Source organism: Lissotriton vulgaris, chromosome 3_1 (assembly GCF_964263255.1).
Source record: "Lissotriton vulgaris chromosome 3_1, aLisVul1.2, whole genome shotgun sequence".
Classification (NCBI taxonomy): domain Eukaryota; kingdom Metazoa; phylum Chordata; class Amphibia; order Caudata; family Salamandridae; genus Lissotriton; species Lissotriton vulgaris.
The window spans coordinates 2,098,450,556-2,098,474,995 of NC_141689.1; the positions used below are offsets into that span (position 1 = coordinate 2,098,450,556).

General features: G+C 52.8%; 1 protein-coding gene across 2 annotated transcripts in view; it reads right to left on the reverse strand.

Annotated features, from left to right (window-relative positions):
- Positions 1-24,440, reverse strand: part of FIP1L1 (factor interacting with PAPOLA and CPSF1) — a 604,847-nt gene that overhangs the window by 420,045 nt on the left and 160,362 nt on the right. For both annotated transcript variants that reach the window (XM_086962650.1, XM_086962648.1), the window contains exon 5: positions 23,845-23,909. In XM_086962650.1, coding sequence (XP_086818776.1) covers positions 23,845-23,909 — 65 coding nt within the window. The remainder of the gene's footprint in view (positions 1-23,844; positions 23,910-24,440) is intronic.

Below are 24,440 nucleotides of genomic sequence, written 5' to 3' on the forward strand. Positions count from 1 at the left end.
GTTTTCTATCGATTCCAAACTGGAGTTAACAAATATACATCCGAACTCAATGGCGGAAAAAACCAATCTGAGGATGGAGAGGATGCCCATGCGCACTGTAGTCCAGGGGAGGAGCCACCTATCTCGTGATACTTCGAAGACTCTTCCAGGACAACAATGTGCAATCATCCGGACCCAACACTAGGCGGCGATCTATGCACAGATATGAATTCAGCAGCCCACATGCCTCAAACGCTCCTCTTCCCCTTTGTAAGGTGGGGGCTTGGTGATCAGACAAACCACAGGGGATGGAGACAGCATTGTACAAGGCAGGCACACTCCTATTCAGAGTCAGGGGATTACTCCTCCCACTACTCCCAGCACAGATGTCCTATTCAGCCCAGCGCTGACTCACCCTGCCCCTCCTAGAGCCACACACACCTCCCAGCCCTTGTTACTCACAAGCCAGACATGCAATTCACATCAGGCAGGCAGACAAATAGCACACAGCAATGCCAACTTCTAAAAGTGGCATTTCTCCTATAGTCATAATAAATCTGCGCACACCAATGCGCAGCATTTATTCTCACAATTTCATACATACTAGACGTTACCACACTGCTCCTCTCATACCATAAATTACCACGGAGACACACTGATCGGGGAATACCCAGTGCATTCCTATGGGAGGGCAGGCTAATCTCACCAATGTAACAGAGCGCACACACTTTACACAGGGCCACAGTGCTATAGTGCCTACAGGCCTGAAACCACCAACACCATGTCAAAAAAAGGCTAGGAGAATGTAAAAAGTTTTGGGTGAACCTGCCCAAAGGACCAAGTCCAATCGTAATCGTTCAGTATTTTTTGTTTTATTAGACATGAATTTTTTAAATCAATTCATAACGGCAGCGACCAAGATGGCCGCATAAATCTGCAGCGCTCCAGAAGCGATCCCGACAACCCCTAACATCCGTCAGTTCTCCGACTGACAAACGACATCCCATGCTGGAATCTGGGAGATCTGTCCTTCCGACGCCTGCCGCTGCCTTCCCTTCCCTAATCCGACCCCGGAAAGCGGAGGAACGGGGACCGGCGTGTGCGGCCTGCGCGGAGGGGATCCATCTGGCAGCACCGGCTTTGGGTGACCAGTGAGCCGGGGCGGGGAAGCGAAACGACGGCCTCCATGACATCCGACCCCGGGGGGCCCTTACTCATAGCAGGGTGTGACCTCCTCCTCCCTTCCTGGATTTGAGGCGGCAGACGCGGACTCCCCTCCACCCCCCCCATTTTTCTGCCGTAGGAGACCCGCGGCGAAGGGGGGCCCGGAGGGCGACTGATCTGTGCCCGGCTGAAAGGGGCGAGCGAGCAGTGCTGGACTAAGGAGGATTGACCCCGCTCCTCTCCGGGACGACCGGGTACGAGCGACCGGCGGAGGGCCCGAAGGTGACCGCTTGCTATCTCCCGCGGCCATGAGAAACAAGAAGTCTACAACGACCCAATCCAACACCATGGATAATTATACGGCGGACCCGGGCGGTGGTAGTCTACCCCCACCCAGGCCATCTCTCTCCTCCATTATGCAAGCCATACAATCACTGGGCACTACATTGGGAGTCTAAAATAGATAAAATGTCAATTGAGTTGACGCTTCAGCGGGCAGACCTGAACAAAACATCTGAGAAAGCTACGCAAAACGCTGCCGCCATTACGGACCTTCAGAGGACCACCAAATCGCTGCAACAGCAGGTCCAACAGCTCACGCACCAACAGAGGCAGATGGTGGCACGACTGGAGGACCATGAAGGAAGAGCCCGAAGGAACAATCTAAGGGTGGTAGGTGTGCCAGAAAAAATGGAAGGGGCTAGCGTGGAGCATCTCATTTGGAACACCCTGAAACCCAAGAGACTGTCTAAGCTCTTCGTCATAGAGCGAGCGCACAGGGCACCGATCCCGCCGCCACGCCTGGGGGTCCCGTCGAGAACCATCATCGCGCGGATACTTAACTATCGGGACAGGGATGCATGGAGATCTGCGTGTGTAAGATGCTACGATACGCTTCTTCCCTGATTTTACGCTCCAAGTCCAGCAGGAGCGCCGATCGTTTGACGCTGTCAAGAGGCAACTCCGAGAGCGTGGCCTCCGTTACATGATGTTCTTCCAAGCGCGACTGAAGGTCTTGGCGGAGGGAAAATCCATCTTCTTCAATACCCCGGAGGAGGCCCATAACTGGCTGGAAGGGCGCCATCAACAGCGGGGGGCCCGGACCAAGAGGGAAGCTGGAGGAGCGCGGCCCCCCAGTCTCCGGCCTCATCGGTGGGATCGACAGGGAGGGCGCGACGGCAACGGGAGAGCCAGCACCAACAGGCTAAAAGGAGGACCCGCAGCCTCTCGGCATCACCGGACCTGGAGTGAGGAGGTGAACTATATTGACTCGCACTGGTAGGATCTTGCAGCCATGCAATGTAGGGAATAACTATGAATACCAACCCTGTAGGCTGGCTATGAATGGGGGGAGGCCTGCATAGTGGGTCTTGTGAGAAAGGATGGACAGCCCGCACAGGTATTTGTACATACTTGCCAGCTGTCAATTCGGCTGGGAGGTAGTGCTTGTGTCGAGGGAGGATCTTTCTCTAATATGTGACACTGAATTAATTTAGGATGTTCGTCGGACTGCTTATTGGACTGTGAAGAGGGGTCGGGGGGGAGCCCTGGATGCTGGACTTGGTTGCACCGCTCACCCCTGAGTTTATCGTTTTGAGGGATACAGGCGCTCTGCTTGTTGGGGATGTCTGGCATGGTTGGCCGGAGTAGCAGGGTAGCAGGGTAGCAGGGTGCGGGTTTGTTCAGGCGGGGGAAAGGGGGGAATGTTTTATTTGTCATTTTCTTTTTTTTGTATTGTATAAAGGTTTTGACTCCATCGACACGCAGGGAACGGGTGGGCACTGCCCATTCGATTCAACAGAGACAATGGCAAGGCCACATCTAAAAACGCAACACATAGACGTCCTATCCTGGAATGTGAACGGCCTGCAGAATAAGATAAAACAAATAGTTTCTTACCTGTCGGTGTAGTTTTGCAGCTTGAAGATCTTTCTGGATTCACTATGCTGTGCATATTCCGCAGTCTTGTGGTTGGGTCCGGATTCGTAGTCTTTTCTTTTTTTTTTTTTTTTGTAGCCCTTGTGGGCGTCGGCGTCACACCTCCTCGGGTGCATTTCCGGTGACGTCGGCATGCTTCCTGCGGAAGCTCCCACTCTTGGGCGCCATCTTCGGATTCTTTTTTCCGTGTTTCTTTCTTTTCCGAAGCAATGGCAATGTGCTATTCAGGTGATAATTTATTTACCACTTGTCCTTATATGCTCTTACTTCTCCTCCTATTTTCTTTTTTTTTTTTTTTTTTTTTTTACCACCTCTTCCCTCTCCAGCCTCATCTTTCTGGCGGAGGTGGGTGGGTTCGCTAGTGAATCCAGAAAGATCTTCAAGCTGCAAAACTACACCGACAGGTAAGAAACTATTTGTTTTGTAGCGTGAATCTTTCTGGATTCACTATGCTGTGCATCGATTTCGTAGCGGTTTCTCATTTCCGTGGCGGCTGGGTGGAAGATGAGCTCTGGTTTCTGAATATATGCTGGAGCACCCTTTGTCCGACTTGTGCTTCCTTGTTCATTTGCACATCCACGCAATAGTGTTTTGTGAATGTGTGCACCGAAGCCCAAGTTGCCGCCAGGCATATGTCTTGTATGGGTGTACTGGCCAGGAAGGCTATTGTAGCCCCCTTTTTTCTAGTGGAGTGGGCGCGTGCCCCCTCTGGCAGTTCTTCTCCTGCCCTTTTGTGGCAGATTTGGATTGTTTGCGCGATCCATCGTGCAATACTGGTCTTAGTCACTGCCTTGCCCATGTAACTGTTGGCGAACGACACAAAGAACTGTTTCGTTTTCCTGGGCCCTTTTGTCCTTTCAATGTAATGCATGACTGCCCTTCTGGCGTCCAGGGTGTCCAGAGCTCGCTCTGCGCTAGTAGTTGGTTTTTGGAAAAAACTCGGAATCTGTATGGACTGGTTCATGTGGAACCTGGACACCACCTTCGGCATGAAGTGTGGGTCGGTCCTCATCACCACCCTGTCATTGTGTATTTGTAAGTAGGGCTCCTGTAGCGTTAGCGCTTGCAGCTCGCTCACTCTCCGCAAGGACGTTATTGCAACCAGGAAAGCTGTTTTCATAGTTAGCATCTTCAAGGAGGCCTTGTGAAGTGGCTCGAAGGGTTCCTTCATGAGTTCCGTCAGGACCACGTTTAAGTTCCATGCCGGTGGTGGCACCCGCTTGGGTGGTGCAATCCTTTTTGCTCCTTCCAGGAACCTCTTTACAACTTGTGATGTGAAGAAGCTTCTGCCCATCTCACCCCTTGTGTATGCCACTATAGCCGCCAGGTGAACTCTCAACGAGGAGGAGCTAAGGTTTTTCTCCAGTAGGTGTGTCAGGTACTTCAGTACCGTGGAGTCCTTTTTCATTTTGTTTTGGAGTCTTTCCCTCCTGCACCAAACCGTGAATCTTTTCCACTTTGCGACATAGCACTTCCTTGTGCTGGGCCTTCGTGCCTCCCGAAGGACCCTTAGTGTGCTCTCGGGCAGTCTCAGATGTGCGAACTCTACGTCCTCAGGAGCCATGCTACCAGGCTCATGCTCTCTGGTTCTGGGTGCAGCACCTCTCCGTTCTGCATGGAGAGCAGGTCTTTTCTTCTGGCGAATCTGTGGGGTGCACACTGCGCCATCTCCATGATCTGCGAATACCATGTCTGTCTCGCCCACTGTGGCGCGACCAGTATCAGGGTGCTCGCTCTGCACTTGCTCAGCACTCTGTATCAGTGGTATCGGGGGAAAAGCGTATGCAAATTTCCCGGACCAGTCTATCCATAGGGCATTCCCAAGGGACCCTTCTTCGTGTTGTCTGGATGCGAAGTTTCGGCATTTCGCATTCTAGCGTGTTGCAAACAGGTCCACCGACTGTGTTCCCCACTTGTTGAACAGCCTCCTCGTCTCTTGAGCATTGAGCTCCCATTCGTGAGATGCTGAGGTCTGCCTGCTCAGCCAGTCTGCCTGAATGTTCTCCTTCCCTGGTAGGTGTATGGCTAGCAGGTCTACCTGGAGAGGGATGGCCCACCTCCATATCTCCTGCGCCAGCGTCGAAAGCGTTGATGACTGTGTTCCACTCTGTTTGTTGATGTAGAACATCGCTGTGGTGTTGTCTGTCTGTATCAACACCCTCTGCCTGTACAGTCTTGTCTGGAAGGCTTTCAGTGCAAGGAAGATCGTCTTCAATTCGAGGTAATTGATGTGCTTCGTCGCATCTGCTGGCGTCCAAAGACCCCTCACTTTGAGCTCCTCCATGTGAGCGCCCCATCCCTTCAGGGATGCGTCTGTGGTGATGGTCACTGTCGGAGTTGGGAGTGTTAGAGGCTGTCCCCTTGTTAAGTTCTCCAATGTCCACCATGCCATCTCCTTCTGCACTGCGTGTGTCACCACCACAAGATCCTCCCAACTGCCCGAAGCCTGTGACCATTGTTCCTGGAGCCATTCTTGCATGGGTCTCATGTGGAGCCGCACATTCGGCATTAGGTGGATGCACGATGCCATCATCCCCATGATCTTGCTCGCAGTCCTCACTGTCCGAGCTTGTCCCTTCCGGTAGAGGCGAGTTTCCTTGACCAGCGCCCTCGCTCTCTTCTCGCTGGGAAACACTTTGCCCTGTAAGGTGTTGATCTCTGCCCCCAGGAAGGTCTTCACTTGTTCCGGCTCTTCCATTTGCCTGCTGTGTGCCTGCTTTGTGCAATTTAATTGATTATACGTGCCGCTTTCACTGTATGTGCGCGTTTTGACTAGCGCGACGCTGTGCTCCCCCCTCCGCCTCCATTTTGTTGTTGTTGTGATCCCTGGAGCCCGCCCCGCCTCCCAGCTGAGCCGCCCTCCCACTGACCTGATCAGCGCTGCAGAACCTTAGAGCGCCGTGACTCGCTCCTGTCCCTCAGGCTGAGTGGTCGCTCCCCAGTGTCCCCTCGTGACACTCGGTATCGTTTTGCTGCTTTTGCCCTTGATTTCTGCCTAATTCCATTTGCCTGCTGTGTGCCTGCTTGCCGAGTTGCTCTTTGTGCAATTTAATGGATTATACGTGCCGCTTTCACTGTATGTGCGCGTTTTGACTAGCGCGACGCTGTGCTCCCCCCTCCGCCTCCATTTTGTTGTTGTTGTGATCCCTGGAGCCCGCCCCGCCTCCCAGCTCAGCGACCGCGCCCAACCCGCGCCGAAGGTGCGCCAAAGGTAAGCCCGTCTCCGCCCGTCCGCGCCTGGACCGCGCCCAGCGCCAGACCCCCTGGCCCCCGTCCCTCCCAGCCCCCCCGCATTACCTACGATGCCGCCACCCTCCTAGCCCTTAACCCCGGCCGCGCCCCCACCTGCGTCCAAGCCGCCCCTGGTCACACCCATGGACCTTTCTCCTGCTACTCCTGCAAATTCATCGGCACCAACAACTTCTCCGCTACGACCACAACACAGATTCCCGACCCCAACCACCTACAGTGCATCCTTCTCAACACTCGTTCGGTCCACAGGCACGCCATAGACCTATGGAATCTACTAGACACCACCTCTCCAGACGTCGCCTTCCTAACGGAAACATGGATGAATGCTTCCTCCGCACCGGACATCACCATTGCCATCCCAGAAGACTATAAGATCACTCGCAAAGACCGTACCAGCCACACAGGAGGAGGAATCGCTATCGTCCACAAGAAATCAATCCGCATCTCAACCAGCTCTGACGCCAACCTCGCCAACTCCGAACACCTTCACTTCCAGATCCACATTGACCCCAAGACCACACTCAGAGGCACCCTCCTCTACAGACCACCAGGACCCCGCGCAAAATTCAGTGAAGACATCACAGACTTCATCACTCCTCACGCGCTCCCCTCCAAAGACTACATCCTTCTGGGAGACCTCAACTTTCACCTTGAAAAGATCAACGACCGCAACACCGCCACCCTCTTGGACAACCTCGCCAACCTCTGACTTCAACAACTGGTCACTTCCCCCACCCACATCGCAGTTCACACACTCGACCCCATCTTCACCTCCAGCAATCATGTCTCCTTCAGCCACACTACGGATCTCCTCTGGACTGACCACAGCTGCGTTCACTTCACCTACAACAAACCAAAACCCACCAACCACCTCCAACCAACTCTGCAAAGAAACTGGAACAAAATCACCACGGACCAGATCGCCTCATCGCTCCTTCTTAACACCTCAGCCCACTCTTCTAACGTAAATGAAGCCGCCACCAACCTAACCCTATGGTTATCCAACACCGCCGACACCTTAGCACCACTGAAGAAACGTCAAAGCAAACCCGGCAGCAAAAAGGCCTCATGGTTCAACGATGATCTTAAGAAGTCCAAGAAACTCTGCCGCTCCCTTGAAAAGGCCTGGAAAAAAGACCCAACCACTAGCATCAAGGACGCCTACAAAAACGCCACCCGCACTCACCACCAACTAATCCGAAAGGCCAAGAAAACAGCATTCAAGGATCGACTTGACAACAACGCCCACAATAGCAAGGAACTATTCAACATCGTCAAGGAATTTTCCAATCCCTCAGCCAACTCCAACGACATCACCCCCTCTCAAGCCCTCTGCGACTCCCTAGCATCATTCTTCCACAACAAGATTGCAGACATCCACAACAGCTTCGACAACCAACCCGGAAACCAACCCACCCCACCATCTGCTGAACATTCTCCCCCCGTGAACATCCTTAACGACTGGAACCCAATCTCCATTGAGGACACAATCCGCCTGATGAACTCCATCCACTCAGGATCTCCCACAGACCCATGTCCTCACCACATCTTCAACAAAGCAGACTCCGTCATTGCACCGCACCTCCGAGACGTCATCAACTGCTCCTTCAACACCGCCACCTTCCCGGAAGACTGGAAACACGCTGAACTCACCGCCCTCCTGAAAAAACCCACAGCGGACCCCACCGAACTCAAGAATTACCGCCCCATCTCGCTCCTCCCATTCCCGGCCAAAGTCATCGAAAAAGCTGTCAACAACCAACTCGCCGCCTTCCTCGAAACCAACAAATCCCTCGACTCCTCACAATCTGGTTTCCGAGCAAAACACAGCACTGAGACCGCCCTCATCGCAGCAACAGACGACATTCGAACTCTATTGGACAATGGAGACACAGTCGCCCTCATCCTCCTCGACCTCTCTGCAGCTTTCGACACAGTCTGCCACAGCACCCTTTTACAACGCCTCAATAACATCGGAATCCAAGGAAAAGCACTTGATTGGATCACCTCGTTCCTCACCGGAAGGACCCAGAGAGTCCGCCTCCCACCATTCAAGTCCGACGCCACTGAAGTCATTTGTGGCGTACCACAAGGATCCTCACTCAGCCCCACCCTCTTCAACGTATATATGAGCCCCCTCGCGGCCATCGCCCGCCAACACAACCTCAACATCATCTCTTACGCGGATGACACTCAACTAATCCTTTCCCTCACCAATGACCCCAGCACCGCCAAAACTAACCTACACGAAGGAATGAAAGAAGTTGCCGAATGGATGAAACAAAGCCGTCTGAAACTGAACTCAGACAAAACAGAAGTCCTCATCTTAGGTACATCCCCCTCCGCTTGGGACGACTCCTGGTGGCCGGAAGCCCTCGGAAAAGCACCCATCCCGACAGACCACGCACGGAACCTAGGCGTCATCCTTGACTCTTCACTCTCAATGAACAGACAAGTCAGCGCCGTATCCTCTTCCTGCTTCAACATTCTTCGCATGCTCAGAAAAACATTTCGCTGGATCCCCACCGAAACAAGGCAAACAGTCACCCATGCTCTGGTCACGAGCCGTCTGGACTACGGAAACACCCTCTACGCAGGCACTACCGCTAAACTCCAGAAGAAACTCCAACGAATCCAAAACGCCTCAGCCAGGATCATATTAGACATCCCACGCAACGAACACATCTCTGGTCACCTTAAAGACCTCCACTGGCTACCCGTCAATAAGAGGATCTCTTTCCGACTGCTAACCCACGCACACAAATCACTCTACAACATCGGACCAGAATGCCTCAACTCACGACTATCCTTCTACACCCCCTCCCGCCAACTACGTTCTTCCAGCCAAGCCCTCGCCACTGTACCTCGCATCAACAAGACCACCATGGGAGGCAGATCCTTCTCATACCTGGCTGCTAAAACATGGAACTCACTCCCCGCTTACCTCCGCCTTACCCAGAACCACCTAGCATTCAGAAAGCAACTTAAAACGTGGATATTTGACAAGTAATCCTCCTCCCCTTTCTAAGCGCCTTGAGACCCTCTGGGTATGTAGTGCGCTATATAAATTCTCTGACTTGACTTGACTTGACTTGAGCGTATTCGTCACTGTATGTGCATGCTGCTTGCACTTCTGGTAGGAGTTTGCTTTCACCAGCCAGTCGTCCAGGTAAGGGTATACGTGTATCCCCTGCCTTCGTAGGTGCGCTGCGACTGCCGCGAGGCACTTCGTGAATACCCTTGGTGCTGATTTCAGTCCGAAGGCCAGCATTGTGAACTGGTAGTGGCCTCCTCCGATTGCGAACCTGAGCATATGCTTGTGCTTCTCGTTCATCGGTATGTGTAGGTAGGCGTCCTTGAGGTCTATCGTGACCATGAAGTCTCCGACCTGCAATTGCGGCAGCACCTCCTGCAGGGAGGTCATTTTTGAACTTTTGTGTTCTTATGAATTTGTTGAGGAACCTTAGGTCTAGGATGGGTCTCATTTTGTCGTCGACCTTTGGTACAAGGAAGTACGTTGAGGATATTCCCTTGTTCCTTTCCCTGAAGGGAACCCTTTCTATGGCCTGTTTTTGTAGAAGTTCTTGCACTTCTTCCTGAAGTCTCGCCAGCTGTTCTCTTGCTGGTGGCTTCCCCCTTGGCTTTCTGTTTGTTGGCTTTCTTTCCAACTCCAAGCAGTATCCGAATTGGATGATGTTTAGGATCCATTTGTCTGATGGTATTTCTCTCCACTCTTGGAGATAGAACTTTAGTCTTCCTCCCACTGGTGTCATGTGGTCGTAGGTCTCTAGACTGTCCTGACCCCTTCGTACGTGGTGCCCCCTGGGATCTTTCCTGTGTTCGGGCACCCGTAGGTGTCTGAAGTCACTTTGAGGTGGGCTGCTGGCCCCTCTTCTGTTCTGGCCACGGCCATTTCTCCCTCGAAAGGACTGACCTCTTGGCTGGTATTGCCAGGATTGCTTCTGGTGACCTTGCTGAGCCTGCGGGTCTGCCTGGTGCGTCTGCTGGAAGGCCTGGTGCGATGTACCTGGCTGGTTTCCACCTCTCCCGCCGGGCCTCTGTGCCAGGGTGCCTCTCCTGTTGCCTCTGAACTGCAATGCCCCCATGGATCTTGCCGTCTCGTTATATTTTTTGAGTTGGCATAGCTTGTCGTCCACCGTTGTCCCGAAAAGTGTTTCGCCGTTGAACGGTGTGTTCAGTATACTGTGTTGCACCTCGGGTTTGAACCCTGAGATCCTGAGCCAGGCTTGTCTCCTTTCCGTGACACCCATCATCATGAGCCTGCTGGCGGTGTCTGCTCCGTCCAGGGCCATCTTAAGGCAAGAATTTGCCGCGTTTTTCCCTTCTTCGACCAATTTTTCGGCCTTCTGCCTGGCATCTTGGGGTAGGTCCTTCAACTGCCCCAGCCCCTCCATGATCTGGTACATGTGTCTGTTTAACAGGGCGTTGGAATTAGCCATGCGCCAGTGGGTCGCGGCATTTCTCTCGATCCTTCTCCCCACCAGATCCATCCTCTTGCTCTCCTTATCCGGTGGTGGGCCCGAGGTAGTGGGTACGCTCGCCCTCTTCCTAGCTGTGGCCGTGATAATGGAGTCAGCGGAGACCTCGCCTCGAATGTAGGCCGGGTCCTTCGAGGAGTGCTTGTATTTCTTCTCTGTTCTGGGAGTTACCGCCTTGCACGTTGCGGGCTCTTTGAACGCTTCCTTTCCCTGAGCCAAGACGCTCTCGAGCATTGGGAGGAACTGGCTTCTTGTCTGTGTAGGAAGCAATGTCTCTAGCAGGAAGTCTGCTTTCTGCTTTTCTTCGTCGAGCTTTAACTTGAATGCAGCTGCGGCCGATTGTATCGCCGAGTTGTACGCCCCGATGTCGTCCGGCGGCGAGGGTCTCGAGGGGTATGAGTCGACCGGCTCTTCCGGGCTCTCGGTGTCGACGTCCAGGTAATCCTCCTCGCGTGGGTCAGAGGTGACCGACTCGGCGTCCACCCTACTGTCCTCTTCGTCCTCATAGCTGTAATCCTCGTGGGGATTCTCTTCAGCTTCCCGGTCGTCGACCATCTCGTCGCCAGGCACATGGTCGTCGACCCGTTCCTCTTCCTCCTCGACCAGATCTAGCACGGTGTGCTTGGTCTTGTGTGGAATCGTGAAGGCACTCATTTCGGCGGCGACTTCCTTTCTCCGCTGCAAGAAACTTGCCATCTCGGCTTCTAGCCGACGTCTTTTCCTTTCCACCTCGGCCGCGTGTTCGGCTTCGGAGCGTTCGGCCCCCCCTCTTCGTCGCCTGGTTCGTCGGCGAGACTTTCGGCGTCGACGGCTTGGACGTCGAACTGGCTTTCGGGTCCTTGGACGGTGCCGAGGCTTTAGGGTCTTTCTCCCTCGACGTCGATCGGTCCCTTTCTGCGACGATCTTCGACGCTTTCTGCTGGTCAACAGCTTTCGGCGCCAGGGACTCCTTCTCCGAGGATCCGCTGGGCCTACTTGTGGTCACGGACGGCAGATGTCTCTGCGTCGGCGCCTTCGGGCTCTTGGCCTCGAGCTTTCGAGACTCGGGGTCTCTGGTGTTCTTGTGGGACGTCGAGTCTCCTACCTTATCAGGTGTCTTCTTGTAATCAGTCTCTACGACCGTGTAGCTGTTGTCTTCGGCGGCAGCGTTGTCCTCCTCCTCTGAGGAAATCCCCAGCTCGTACAGCGATGGTGTCGGGGATTTTCCGTCGAGGGCGGCATGTGCTACCCTCTGTCTCTTCCTCACACGGAGGGTCTTCTGGGCGAAGACGGCGCAGGCGTTGCAGTCCTCGCTTCTGTGTTCTACCGGTAGGCAAAGGTTGCAAACCGGGTACTGGTCTTTCTGCGCGTACTTGTGTCTGCAGTTCGGGCAGAACTTAAACGGCGTGTTGTCCATCCTCGAGCGTTCAGGCCTCCCTGACCGCGTGGACGTCGACCGTCGTCGAAGTTCCAGGATTTCTCCTTCTTTTCTTTTCGTCAATGTTCTGCGAAGTCTTCTCTAGTCTTCTTCTTCCAATATCTTCTCCAACTTCAATTCTTTTCAGTACTTTCTCCAAAAATGTCTGGAGGCCAACGGGAACGATCCAGACCCGACCGCGATAAAAAGAATCTGAAGATGGCGCCCAAGAGTGGGAGCTTCCGCAGGAAGCATGCCGACGTCACCGGAAATGCACCCGAGGAGGTGTGACGCCGACGCCCACAAGGGCTACAAAAAAAAACAAAAAAAAAAAAACAAAGAAAAGGCTACGAATCCGGACCCAACCACAAGACCGCGGAATATGCACAGCATAGTGAATCCAGAAAGATTCACGCTGCAAAACGCACTGTTGTGTTGCAGTACCTCCGCAGACATGCTCCAGATGTCCTCCTACAGGAGACGCATCTGCTGGGAAACTACTGCAGGGCCCTAGACAGATTTGGCTACACCCTCCGTGCTTACTCCGGCTCTACAACCGGATCCAGGGGAGTGGGCATACTCATTAAGAACTCCTTACCATTGGTCCTGGGGCGATGCTGGTCGGATCCCTTGGGTCGATATGTGGCACTGTCTGTGCAATGGGAGGGTCGCACCTTAAACTTCTGCTCACTATAGGTACCTTTGAAGCTGCATGCGTCCACGCTTCCTGATGTGGGGAAGCTTCTGTTGGAAATGCCTCAGGGGATGCAAGTCATGGAAGGGGACATGAATGATGTGATGGATAGAGAACTGGACAGATTGCCGTCTACACTGGGTAGGGGAGGGGTGAGCCACCTCAGGGATTTTGTACAGGCACTGGGTTTGATCGACCTGTGGAGAACACATAACTCGCACATGAGACAGTACACACATCTCCGCAGCCCATGGGTCCTCTTCTAGGATCGATTACATATTCACACTAGCAGACTGCGTGAACCTGTTTCGAGATGGACATCACAAGGCCAGAGGGATCTCTGACCATGCGCCAGTGGGGGTTCAGTTGATGGGTCCCAAGCGGGATTGGAGCGTCTAACCTAGGCTGGACTCCTTTCTATTTAAGGACAGAGATTTTCAGGAGAGGTTCAGGGAGAGGGTAGATCTATACTTCGAAGACAATGTAGGCTCAGTGGACTCCCCTGGGATAGTGTGAGAGGCATACAAGACCGTAGCCAGAGACTTTGTACAGGCTGAGGTGGGGCAGAGGCGTAAGGACAGACATGCGCAGGTGGAACTATTGGAGTCGGAGTTTCTGGCTCTGGAAAGCGGGACGGGGATCACTCTAGATAAGGACGCGAGAGACTGCATAAGGCACGCCGCTTAAGGAAAGAAATACGGGATATACTGACGGAACAGGCGAGATCGCACGCGATAGGCACCCAGCGGATAGTGTACGACCTTGGGGACAAGGCGAATAAAATGATCGCCTTGTTGGAAAGGAGAGACTGAGACCGCAGTTGGGTGCCGAAGATAGAGCAACGGATGGGTCAGTGAACACCAAAAGCACGGCAATTGCGGAGGACTTTGCGCAATATTACGAGGTGGTCTATAGGTCGCACACGGTGAGGAGAGAGCAGGAGTGTTGTGATTTCCTGGCCCCCCTGCAGCTCCCAGTACTGGAACCTGCAGAGAGGGATCTGCTGGAAGCAGATATCACGGTCAAGGAAGTGGAGGAGGCCATGGGGGACCTGCAAACAGGGAAAGCCCCCGGACCCAACGGGTTCCCAGCAGAAGCATTTGGCTGTGTGGCTAGCCGCACGGCGCCCCATAGGTGCAGCATGTTCCTCGAGGCGAGGGAGATTGGGCAGCTCCCGAGGGACCTACGATTAGCCACGATCGTTGTGATTTATAAAGCAGGGAAACCACAAGGGGACTGCAGTTCGTACCGGCCCATCTCCCTCCTTAACTACGAGACGATTGTCTTGGGGAAGATCCTGGCCACACGCCTCGGTGCGGTGATCCAATCGCTGGTCCACCCGTACCAGTCGGGCTTTATGCCCCACAGGAGCACGAGACTCAACCTGCGCCGCCTATTCGGGATTCTACAGACGGTGACTGCGCGTCAGGGGGTACAAGCGTCTCTGCTCTCTCTCGATGCCCATATGGCCTTCGATAGTATCGAGTGGCGATACATCTACTCAGTCTTGGAGAGGCTGGGCTTCGGGGACAACTTCTGCTCCTGGGTGAAGCTACTATACACAGGGCCACTGGCGAGGGTCCGGGTCAACGGGACTATGTCGCGGGAATTTCAACTGGGACGCGGCACGAGGCAGGGATGCCCCCTGTCCCCAACCCTCTTTGCCCTGGCATTGGAGCCGCTGGCGCACTGGGTGAGGACGGACCCTGGGGTGTGGGGCATAGATATGGGAGGCGGATGGGAGGAACGCATATCTCTTTATGCTGACGACATATTGCTCTACACCCAGCGGCCGTCGGAGTCCATACAGTGACTAATGGTCATGTTACGCACGTTCGGGGCGTGGCCACGAGCCGAGCATAGCGGACGCGCTTTGAGTTAGCTCCGTCCTCTGCCCAGAACACTAGCTGATCATCCTGACTATACATATCCCTTGAACGCGCACTCGAACCCCAAGAACGCCGAAGGTGCGGCAAACCATCAGTGACAGGCTGCGGGTCCCGAAACCGACCCGGGAGAGAACGCGACGGAAGACACCGGAGAGGCCTACTCCCCCGAAACGAGCCGCGGCCTAAAGTTGGAGGGAGTGCCGGGCTCGACGAGACCTGCCGGCACTGCGGTACGCCGGGGCCAGCGGAGCGGAGCAGTGTCCTGCTGCGGCAAAGCTACCGGAGTGACAACGCACTGGTACCGTAATCACATGCACGGTTTGTATATATGCAGAGCAACGTGGACGTGCTCCTTGAGCCGGCACCAGAGGCATCCTGAAAGCGCGTAAGCGCGATATCCGGAACACCGGCACCCCGGGGAGATTACAGCCGCGCGTACATCCTGGGAGAGCTGATGCGTCACTGAAGACTGGCCCGGGTGCCTCACTGATCGCTACAAGGTGCATGCGGGACCCGAGTGAGAGCTCCATAACCGAGCCGGAAGGGGTTCGCACCGCTACAGACGGGCCGGAGCAGGGGGGGGCGCCATCTTGAGCTTGCGGCGGCGGCCACCATTACACGGCCGGGACCGAAGCGACCTCCCCGCGGCCAGCGTGGAGAGCGTTACTGTGGCATTGTTGAGCGCATTGTAACATTAACGCGGCGAAGAACACAGTCATAGTGCCAGAGGAGGTGCAATGTGGCAGATGTGACCCACTCCAAGCCTCCGGACGCCATTGCGGAGGTATCCTGATCGTGGGGTGGCCCAGAAGTGGAGCGCAGGGCAACAGCCTCCTCCTTGCTTGCCGCACAGATCCCTGGAGTGCTGTGAGAAGCGGAAGCCGAGTTTCCAGACGGCTGTGCCACGTCGGACCTAGATGGGGAGAACTGAGAAGAGCCCAGCGAGCACCGGATAGTGGCGCTACCAGGGTCCGGTGCTTGAACTGCACGTGTTTCTAGAGCTGTAGTGCACCTAGCCCCTCGCATACACGAGTACCTGTGGGAGAGACTGTGGTTAACGAGGGTATGGCAAACGAAGACACTACATACCTTGGCATCAAGTAAGCAAGGGGGACTTTGCCACCGCCATCCTGAAGACGAGAGCCATGGGGAAAAACAGGGTCAAGGTGCAAGACCAGGGCACAAATGCGGACATTCAATCCACTGGATCGGAGGACCCGCTGGCCTCCTCCAACATGGAGATAATAACGCCGACGGGCAAGTGCACGCAGGACGCTAAACTGGACCTCATACTGGCAGAAATAAAGGCATCCAGGGAGTCGCTGGAGCTGCGTATGGACAACATGGCGACTGGCTTGTCGCTCCTCAGGGCAGATCACAACAAGCTCGCCGAAAGGGTCTCGGTGCATAAGATCGTGCTTGATGACCTAATACCGCAAAAATTGAGAACATGGATAAACAGATTAAACTGCTCTGGGACAAGATGGACGATGCGGAAGGGCGGGTCCGCCGCAACAATGTGAGAATTCTGGGAATACCAGAGCGCAGTGAAGGGAGGAACCCCACGCAGTTCGTTGAGGACTGTCTGAAGAAGATTGTGGGACCGCAATATCTAACCCCGTTGTATAGTGTGGAGAGAGCGCACAGAATGACTGCGAAACCACCTAGGCCGGGTGCGCCTCCGCGACCATTGATAGCCCGCCTCCTACACTACAAAGACAGACTCTGTGCTAAGAGTGGCGGGAGAAAAAGCACCGCTGAGATATGAAGATAAGACCATTTCAGTATACCCAGACTTCACCCCGGCGGTGCAGAGAGCCAGGCCGAAATTTCTGGGGGTGAAGCGCAAACTACGGGATAGAAACCTGAAATATGTACTACTATTTCCGGCCCGCCTCAAATACATGAAAGCAAATCATATTTCTTTTACACACCTGAGGAGGCGGCGGAGTGGATAGAGGTGGCTCTGACACCACTGAATACACAGGACCAGTTTTAAGAGGATCAGGGTGGAGGACCTTCGCACCAAAGGGAACAACAGCGAGCTGACGCAAGCGAGGAACACGCGAAGGGATCGGCAAGTGGAGGGACAATGTCGGCCCGTTCTGGGGTGAAAATTAAGATAGCCCAGCTGACGGAAGCTGCACTGGCTGCACACAACGCAAGAGGCAAATCGGACATGGGCAGCAACTCAGGCATGCACACAGAGGTGTCGGGAACTGCTGATAGTCTGCAGCTCTTTCCCAAAATCACGGCCCAAGTGGCGAATGACTTCTGATTGTAACCTTTGAAGACTCCGGTTGGTAATGTATGAGACTTGCGCAGGGGCGAGAGTGGGTTGTCAGGGATTGGGGACACACTAGCCTAGGGCACGCTGTAGTAACACCAACAGGTTCCAGGCAGGTGTAAGTGGGTTCTACCCCCCCCCCCCCAACGCATAGACATGTTCTGGTTGAACTTTTGCCCACGTTGGGCAATAATGTTCGGACCTCGGGTTTTTTCACTTGGGGACCTTAAAGTTAGGGGGTTATACGTTTTGAAGGCACTTGGGTCACTACCTATCCTGCACGCAATCTTTCTGGTACAAAACCTGTTGAAAACACCTGCCACGGACGAAAATGGGGACTCTTAACACCTACAAAATGTGCACCTGGAACATACGAGGTTTGGGGTCCATCCACAAGAGACAGACTTTTGGCACAACTTAATCGGAGAAATGTCATGGTTGCTTGCCTTCAGGAAACTCACCTGAACAGCGCAGAGTGTAAAACTGCTTAAGAAATGGAAAGGACAATTGTTTGCTACCTCTTATTCTGTGTTCTCAAGAGGGGCGGCTATATGGCTCAGGAACTCAGTTCCCTTTAAGCTTGTGGAAAAGAGGCTGGACGCAGAGGGTAGATACGTATTCATTCGTGGGATGCTGGATGGTTCCCCTGTTGTGATTGGCAGTGTTTATGCGCCAAACTCAGGCCAGTCCGATTTTTTAACTACCATAAACAGAGTGTTGGCAGACTGGGCAGAATATCATTGGCTTATATGTGGGGACTTTAATGCAGTTTTGGATATATCACTAGACAGGTCACACCCACCACTACAGGCTACCGAGAGTAGGAGGCATGCTGACGCGCTCGCGCAGTGGGCAGAGGGCTGGAATTTGGCCGACGCATGGCGATGCAAACACTTGGTAAATAGAGAATATACCTTCTACTCCCCGTCCCATAGGCTACACACCAGAATAGACAGCGTCTTCTGTGCTAAACCATTGCTAGAGGCGGTAACCATAGCGGAACATATGGGTAAGACTTTCTTGGACCATAACCCAGTAGAAGTTACATTACAGTGGGGTAGGGTCCCGACACCTATACCAACGTGGCGCCTCACCACGGAATTGTTGGAGGACACTGTATTTAAAGCATCGCTTGCAGACGCAATAACTAATTACTTTAACACAAACACTGGTACGGCTAGCTCCAGGCAGGTGGAATGGGACGCCTTTAAGGTGTCCATCAGAGGGGAGGCGATGAGCACACGGGTGGGCATGAGAATGTTCTGGAGAGACTCCGGGAGGTGGAGGGATGCCTGGCTATACTGGAAAGTGAAGCTGCAGGCACGAACTTGCCCTTCACGCTACTGCAGGAGGCGTATATACAACACGCTGAGATACTGGAGGAACTGCAAGTGCTGGATTATAGGTAGTACACATGTAGACAGCACGAGCAAGCAGAGAGATCGGGGCCCTTGCTAGCCCGTATAGTGCGAGATGATCCAGTATACTTACCCATACTAGAGGTTTACTGATCGGGGAGGGTCGCCAGCCACGACACAAATAGACATTAATACTGCCTTCAGGGACTACTATGAGACACCGTACGGCCCACACCGACAACTATCAGAGACGGCGTTTGAGGAGTTTATGGCGGAACTTGACTTGCCACGACTTGAGGACCAGCAGGGGGAGGATCTGGCACGCCATATCACGGTCGCGGAGATACGCCAGGCCAGACGCGCGCTCCCGCGAAATAAAACCCCTGGGACGGATGGCCTCCCGGCCGAGTTCTATGGGGCCTATATTGACCTACTTGCCTCACGATTACATATAGTGTATCAAGAAGCGCTACGAACACGGGGACTACCGCAATCGTCCCTGCAAGCACTGATAGTGTCACTCCTGAAGCCCGGCAGGGACGGCTTACACCTAGCTAACTACAGGCCTCTGTCCTTACTTAATACAGATTATAAAGTACTGAGTAAGATACTTGCGACGAGACTGGCTCAGTATATTCCGTGGTTAATACACCCCGACCAGTGCGGTTTCGTACCTGGCAGGAATACGGCCATAAACCTGCGGAGGCTCAGCCAACTCATGCTATGCGAACACGCGCCAGTGGGAACGGAGGGCTGTGTTTCTCTAGAAGCAGGCATTTGATTCCCCAAGATGGGATTTCATGTTTGCAACGTTTGCGAAGTTTAGGATACCGCCCGAATTTATTGCCTGGGTACAGTTGTTATATACCCGCCCGACAGCCCGGGTCTGCACGAATAGATGCATTTCGGCAAACCTGGACATAGCGAAGGGAACCAGACAGGGATGCCCGTTATCCCCGCTATTGTTTATACTAGCTCTAGAGCCATTGCTCTGTAAGCTTCGAAGCTCTGCACACCACAGGGGCATAAGGAGAGCCGAAACAGTCCATGTGGTGTCGGCATATGCAGACGATATTATCCTATACTTACGAGACCTGAGGGGCGAGCTAGACCCTATCCCCGAAATCTTTGAAGACTTCCGTGCATTGTCGGGCCTCACCATTAGTGAGCCTAAGTCCTATGGGTTCTGCTTCAATGCTTCTGGAGCAACTACCCAGTTGCCCTTCGCACCACACACTTTCCAGGTGGCGGAGACAACCTTCCGGTACCTGGGGTTACAGATATACAGAGGGGCGAAGGATATGATTGATGGCAACCTAGGAAGGGCATCCACAAAGCTAAAATCACAGGTGCAATTCTGGACCGCATTGCCATTATCGGTGGCGGGCAGGGTGGCCATCTCTAAGATGGTTGTACTACCAAGTCTGATTTACTACTTCACGGGCCTGCCCTGCATGGTCCCAACTTCTATGTTTAAAATGTTGAATACCATGCTGACTGAGCTGGTGTGGGGGTCGGGGCGACGACACATTAGCCTGACTAAACTGCAGCTTAACACGGCAGCGGGCGGTATGGGGGTCCCGGACTTGCAGGCATACAGCTATGTTTGTCAACTGCAGTGGCTTGCCTACTGGCTGGCGGGACACAACTTACATGAGATCGGCATGTCAGAGGCAGACTGGACAAGGGGGAACATCCACACCCTGTTACAACCAAGGGGGGAGGTTCCTAAGTTGACGCCTCCCCTGCTTAGACTCGCGATTAACTGCTGGAGGAGGGCGGTGAAATACATGACCCCTGCGTCCACTTATGCCCCCACAATCTCACTATTAGGAATCCCGGTGGGGACGGGACCGCTTTCAAATCAGATACTCACTACATGGCACGATGTGGGGGGGACACAGGTGGGGGATCTATTTGCAGATGGCCGGATTATGGCTTTTGAGGACTTTCGTGGCATGCATCATACCCCGGGGGGAATGTTTCTCCTACACGCTGGGGTGCGTCGTTATATAGCACAGACATGGGAACCAAACGGGGAAGAACCACCCACGAACCCGCTACTCACAATGCAATACCTCATGGGTCGGGCAGTCACCTGACGAAATGGATAACGAATGGTATAAGGACGGGGAGTGCAACCTCGCTACAGTCTTTGCGAGACAAGTGGGAAGGAGATATAGGGAGGACAGTTAGAGACAAAGAGTGGGAACGAATCCTCAAATTCCAGAAGAAAGTGTTGAGGAACCCGAAGTTCAAATTCATTCAACTTATGATTTTGCATAGGGCTTACCTAACACCCCACCGCCTACACGCAATGTTCCCTAACAACTGACACATGCCCCCGATGTGGCGCGGACGATGCGCGACTGCTACACATGATATGGGATTGCCCGAAACTGGGGTACTATTTGAAGACGGTCCATGAGGCTCTACTTAAACTGGCTCCTTCCAAACCTTACGCCACTTTAGAGTATACCATACTGGGACTGGGACCTGTAGAACGGAAAAAAAGTGTAGCTACGCGTTTTACTAATCTAGCCCTGCTACTTGCCAAACGTACCATAACAATGAGATGGAAGTCGGCTAGACCGCCAGATCCAGAGGTATGGAGAGCAGAGGTAGTGCGTTGGGGAAAGGCAGAAGGTAAGACATTGCAGCGCGAAGAGCGTAGGGGACTCAGGAAGACTCGGACGTCTTTAGATTGGAATGCTACACTGGGGGCCTTTGAGACAGGTGGTGACACTGCATCCAATCTATCAACTACTGATGTATGGGGGGCAGAGTGATAAGCTTGGAGTATGCGGAGCTTCCCCTATAAATTGGTGCCAACCCATGCTCCGATGAGAGAGAGTAGTTCTAGGTGCAAAAACTGGAAATCACATATGTATCATACTGTACGTAGTCCTCTACAGGTTTGTGCTAGGACAATAACTGAATTAGCTATGCTAGGTTGGGTCATGTACCATGAGTGACGAATGTGGCTAACCGTGAGTGCCGGGGGAGGGAGGGTAAGGGTGGGAGGCGTATCTTTGGAAATAGTTGGGGATATACAAAATGAAAATGTTTGATTAACAACTCACTGTGGCTATTATGTGAGAACTATGGAATATGGAGACTATACTTGTAATGGAATTGATAAATGTGTTCTTACTTATACTGCTAATAAAAAGATTTAAAAAAAAAATGTTATGCACGTTCGGGGAATACTCCGGATATCGTATCAACTGGAGCAAATCCCTGGGCTATGTTCTGGCGGGACCTCAGCCGCACACGGTGCTCGGCTGAGAGGGCCTTGTTTGGCACGCAGCGTTTTGTTATCTAGGGATTTGGGTCACGCCGTCCGACACTGAGTTTTTTCAGCTCAATGTGCAGACACAACTGAACCGTCTGCACAGTGATGTGCAACACTGGCGAACCCTCCCGGTCTCCCTCATGGGCAGAGCCGTATTATTCAAAATGATGGCCCTGCCACATCTGCTATATGTGCTGCAGAGCTCGCCCTTCCCGATCCCGGAGCATGTCTTTAAAACGGTGGAAGCGAGCAACGCTCATTATGGGGCGGAGGATGTCCGAGGATCGCTCTTTGGAAACTGCAACGGGGTCCCTATGAGGGGGGACTGGCGGTACCAGACATCCGCCTATACTATTGGGCGACAGCTGGTTAATATCAATGGATGGGTGTTCACCCCACAGGAGGAACCGGCATACCAGGTGGACAGAATGGCCCTAGGAGCGGGCTCCTACTTAGCAGCTCTCTACTCCAAACCACGGCGCGACCAGTCCTTGCGTCCCTTGACTGCGGCAGTGGTGGACATATGGAAGCGAGCAACAAAACTGCTTGGATGGGGAATGAGGCTTACGGCCCAAACGTCCTTATGGAAGGGAGACTTCCTTAGGGAGGTGGTGAAACTCTGACCTGCTACAGTGGAGCCTGATCGGTATAGATATGCTGGGGGACGTCTGGAAGAGGGGGCAGGTGGTGGAATTCACAACACTTCAGTCGGAATTCCAAATGGGGGATGGCGAATTCCTGCACTATCAGCAATTCAAACACGCCCAATATAGGCATCTGACACAGGGGGATCAGGTCCCCGACTATGCCCATCTCTAGGACAGGCTACTGTTGGACCCCATGATTGATAAGGCCATATCACTTACCTACAATAAGCTCATTAATAATATTCCTGATATCCTGGGGCCACTGAGGGAGAAGTGGGAATCCGACCCTGGTTTGTTAGAGGACGATGACTGGAATGAGGCCCTGAAGTGTCCTAGGGAGGTGGCGATTCGAGCTCGATTCAGGTTGGTGCAGTTGCGCATCCCTCCACAAGACCTACACCCCTCGAACAGTACAATTCAAGATTGGATACGCAACATCACACTTCTGTTTGAGAGGTTGTGGGGAAGAGGGCACATTCTTTCATATCCTCTGGGACTGCCCTAAAATCCGTACATATTGGGTCAGGCTGAAGGACATAATGGAGGAGGTGGTGGGGGCAGAGGTACTGCTGGAGGCTAGATGGCACGTTTTGGGGGTCACTGGGGACATTACGTGGCCCAAAGGAGACAAGATATGGTTGGCCTTTGCGAGCATGGTAGCCAAAAGAAACATCGCAAGACTTTGGGGGAGTGACTTGATTCCGACAATAGAAGAATGGGAACGAGATCTGGACTGGTGCCAGAGAGCAGAGAAAGTCATCTATATAGAGGATGCCCAAAAAAATGGGAAAAGATATGGCAGGCTTGGAGGAGATATAGAGGAGAATTGATGGATACCCCAGATGCATCACCGTAGGAGTTCCCCCCCCCCCCTCTGGGCACCACAAACTACATATCTTTGACACACCCTCTCCCTGGGAGGGCATGGGCCTCGGCTGGTAGCAGAGTCTGAACACTTCGTAGGGGGGATGGGGGAGGAGGGATGTAGGGGGGAGGGCATTGGCCAAGGAGGGGGGATAGGAGGAGAGGGAGGGACGGATTAGCAGACCCACTTATAATATGTTGGGGCATGACCTGGGGGCAGACTGTATTTCTGCCTATTAATGGCTGGTGCATTCTACTCATTTACTGTGTAAATACCACTGCTTTCTCACTACTACCCGATGTGTCTTTTGATGGAGCTGTTTTGTTTCAATAAAAAGATTTCAACAACAAAAAAAATCAATTCATAACAGAGCATAGTCCTTTTCAGTTCAAGGCTCGAGATATAAATGGGATTATTATTCTCAAGAGCTATAAGAAATGGCTATAATCTGTTGGTCAAACTAATGTGAGGAACAATTTTTGCATTATGATAAAACAGTTTGTTATTCACCTGCAACACATTTGTATGGTATGTGTATATTCATTCCTTCATTTCTAGATAAGAAAAGATTAAGAACTTACCAGCTGCACCATAAATTCTACCACCAGTCTTGATGTTCAGATTTACAGGTGCGGTTCCATAGCTTCTACATTAAAAAAAAGAATATATTCAAGCAAAGAATGCTAGTTAAGTTTCAGAGGAGGCATTCGAAAGATTATTCAATTACGCCAAAGCCTTCACACAATTATTTTTTTACAAATTTCTTGATATCTGCATATTTAACAAAATAAACAATCATGACACATGGGATACAAACAGGTTGCAAAAGCAAAAATGATAAACAAAACATTTAAAATTACCACACAGACAGGTCTCAATCTAAGATCATTGTACAAGTCCGAAGTGGAACGTCTACAAATATTGGAAAGTCCAGAGATTCCAGACAGGTTTATCGGCGTTCTAGGACTAGGAACACTGGCTACTTCATTACAGCACGTTTGTCCATTCCTTGAAGCCATTCTCATAGTTGTGGGCTGTAGGGAATGACCAGTATTTTGTAATGTCTCATTTGGATAAATGTAGAAAGCCCAACCCAATCAGAGTGCTAGAACTTCCCTTTCTTTCTTCCCCACCAATGTCTGTCTGAAATAGGGTGATTGGAAGTTGGAGTACTTTA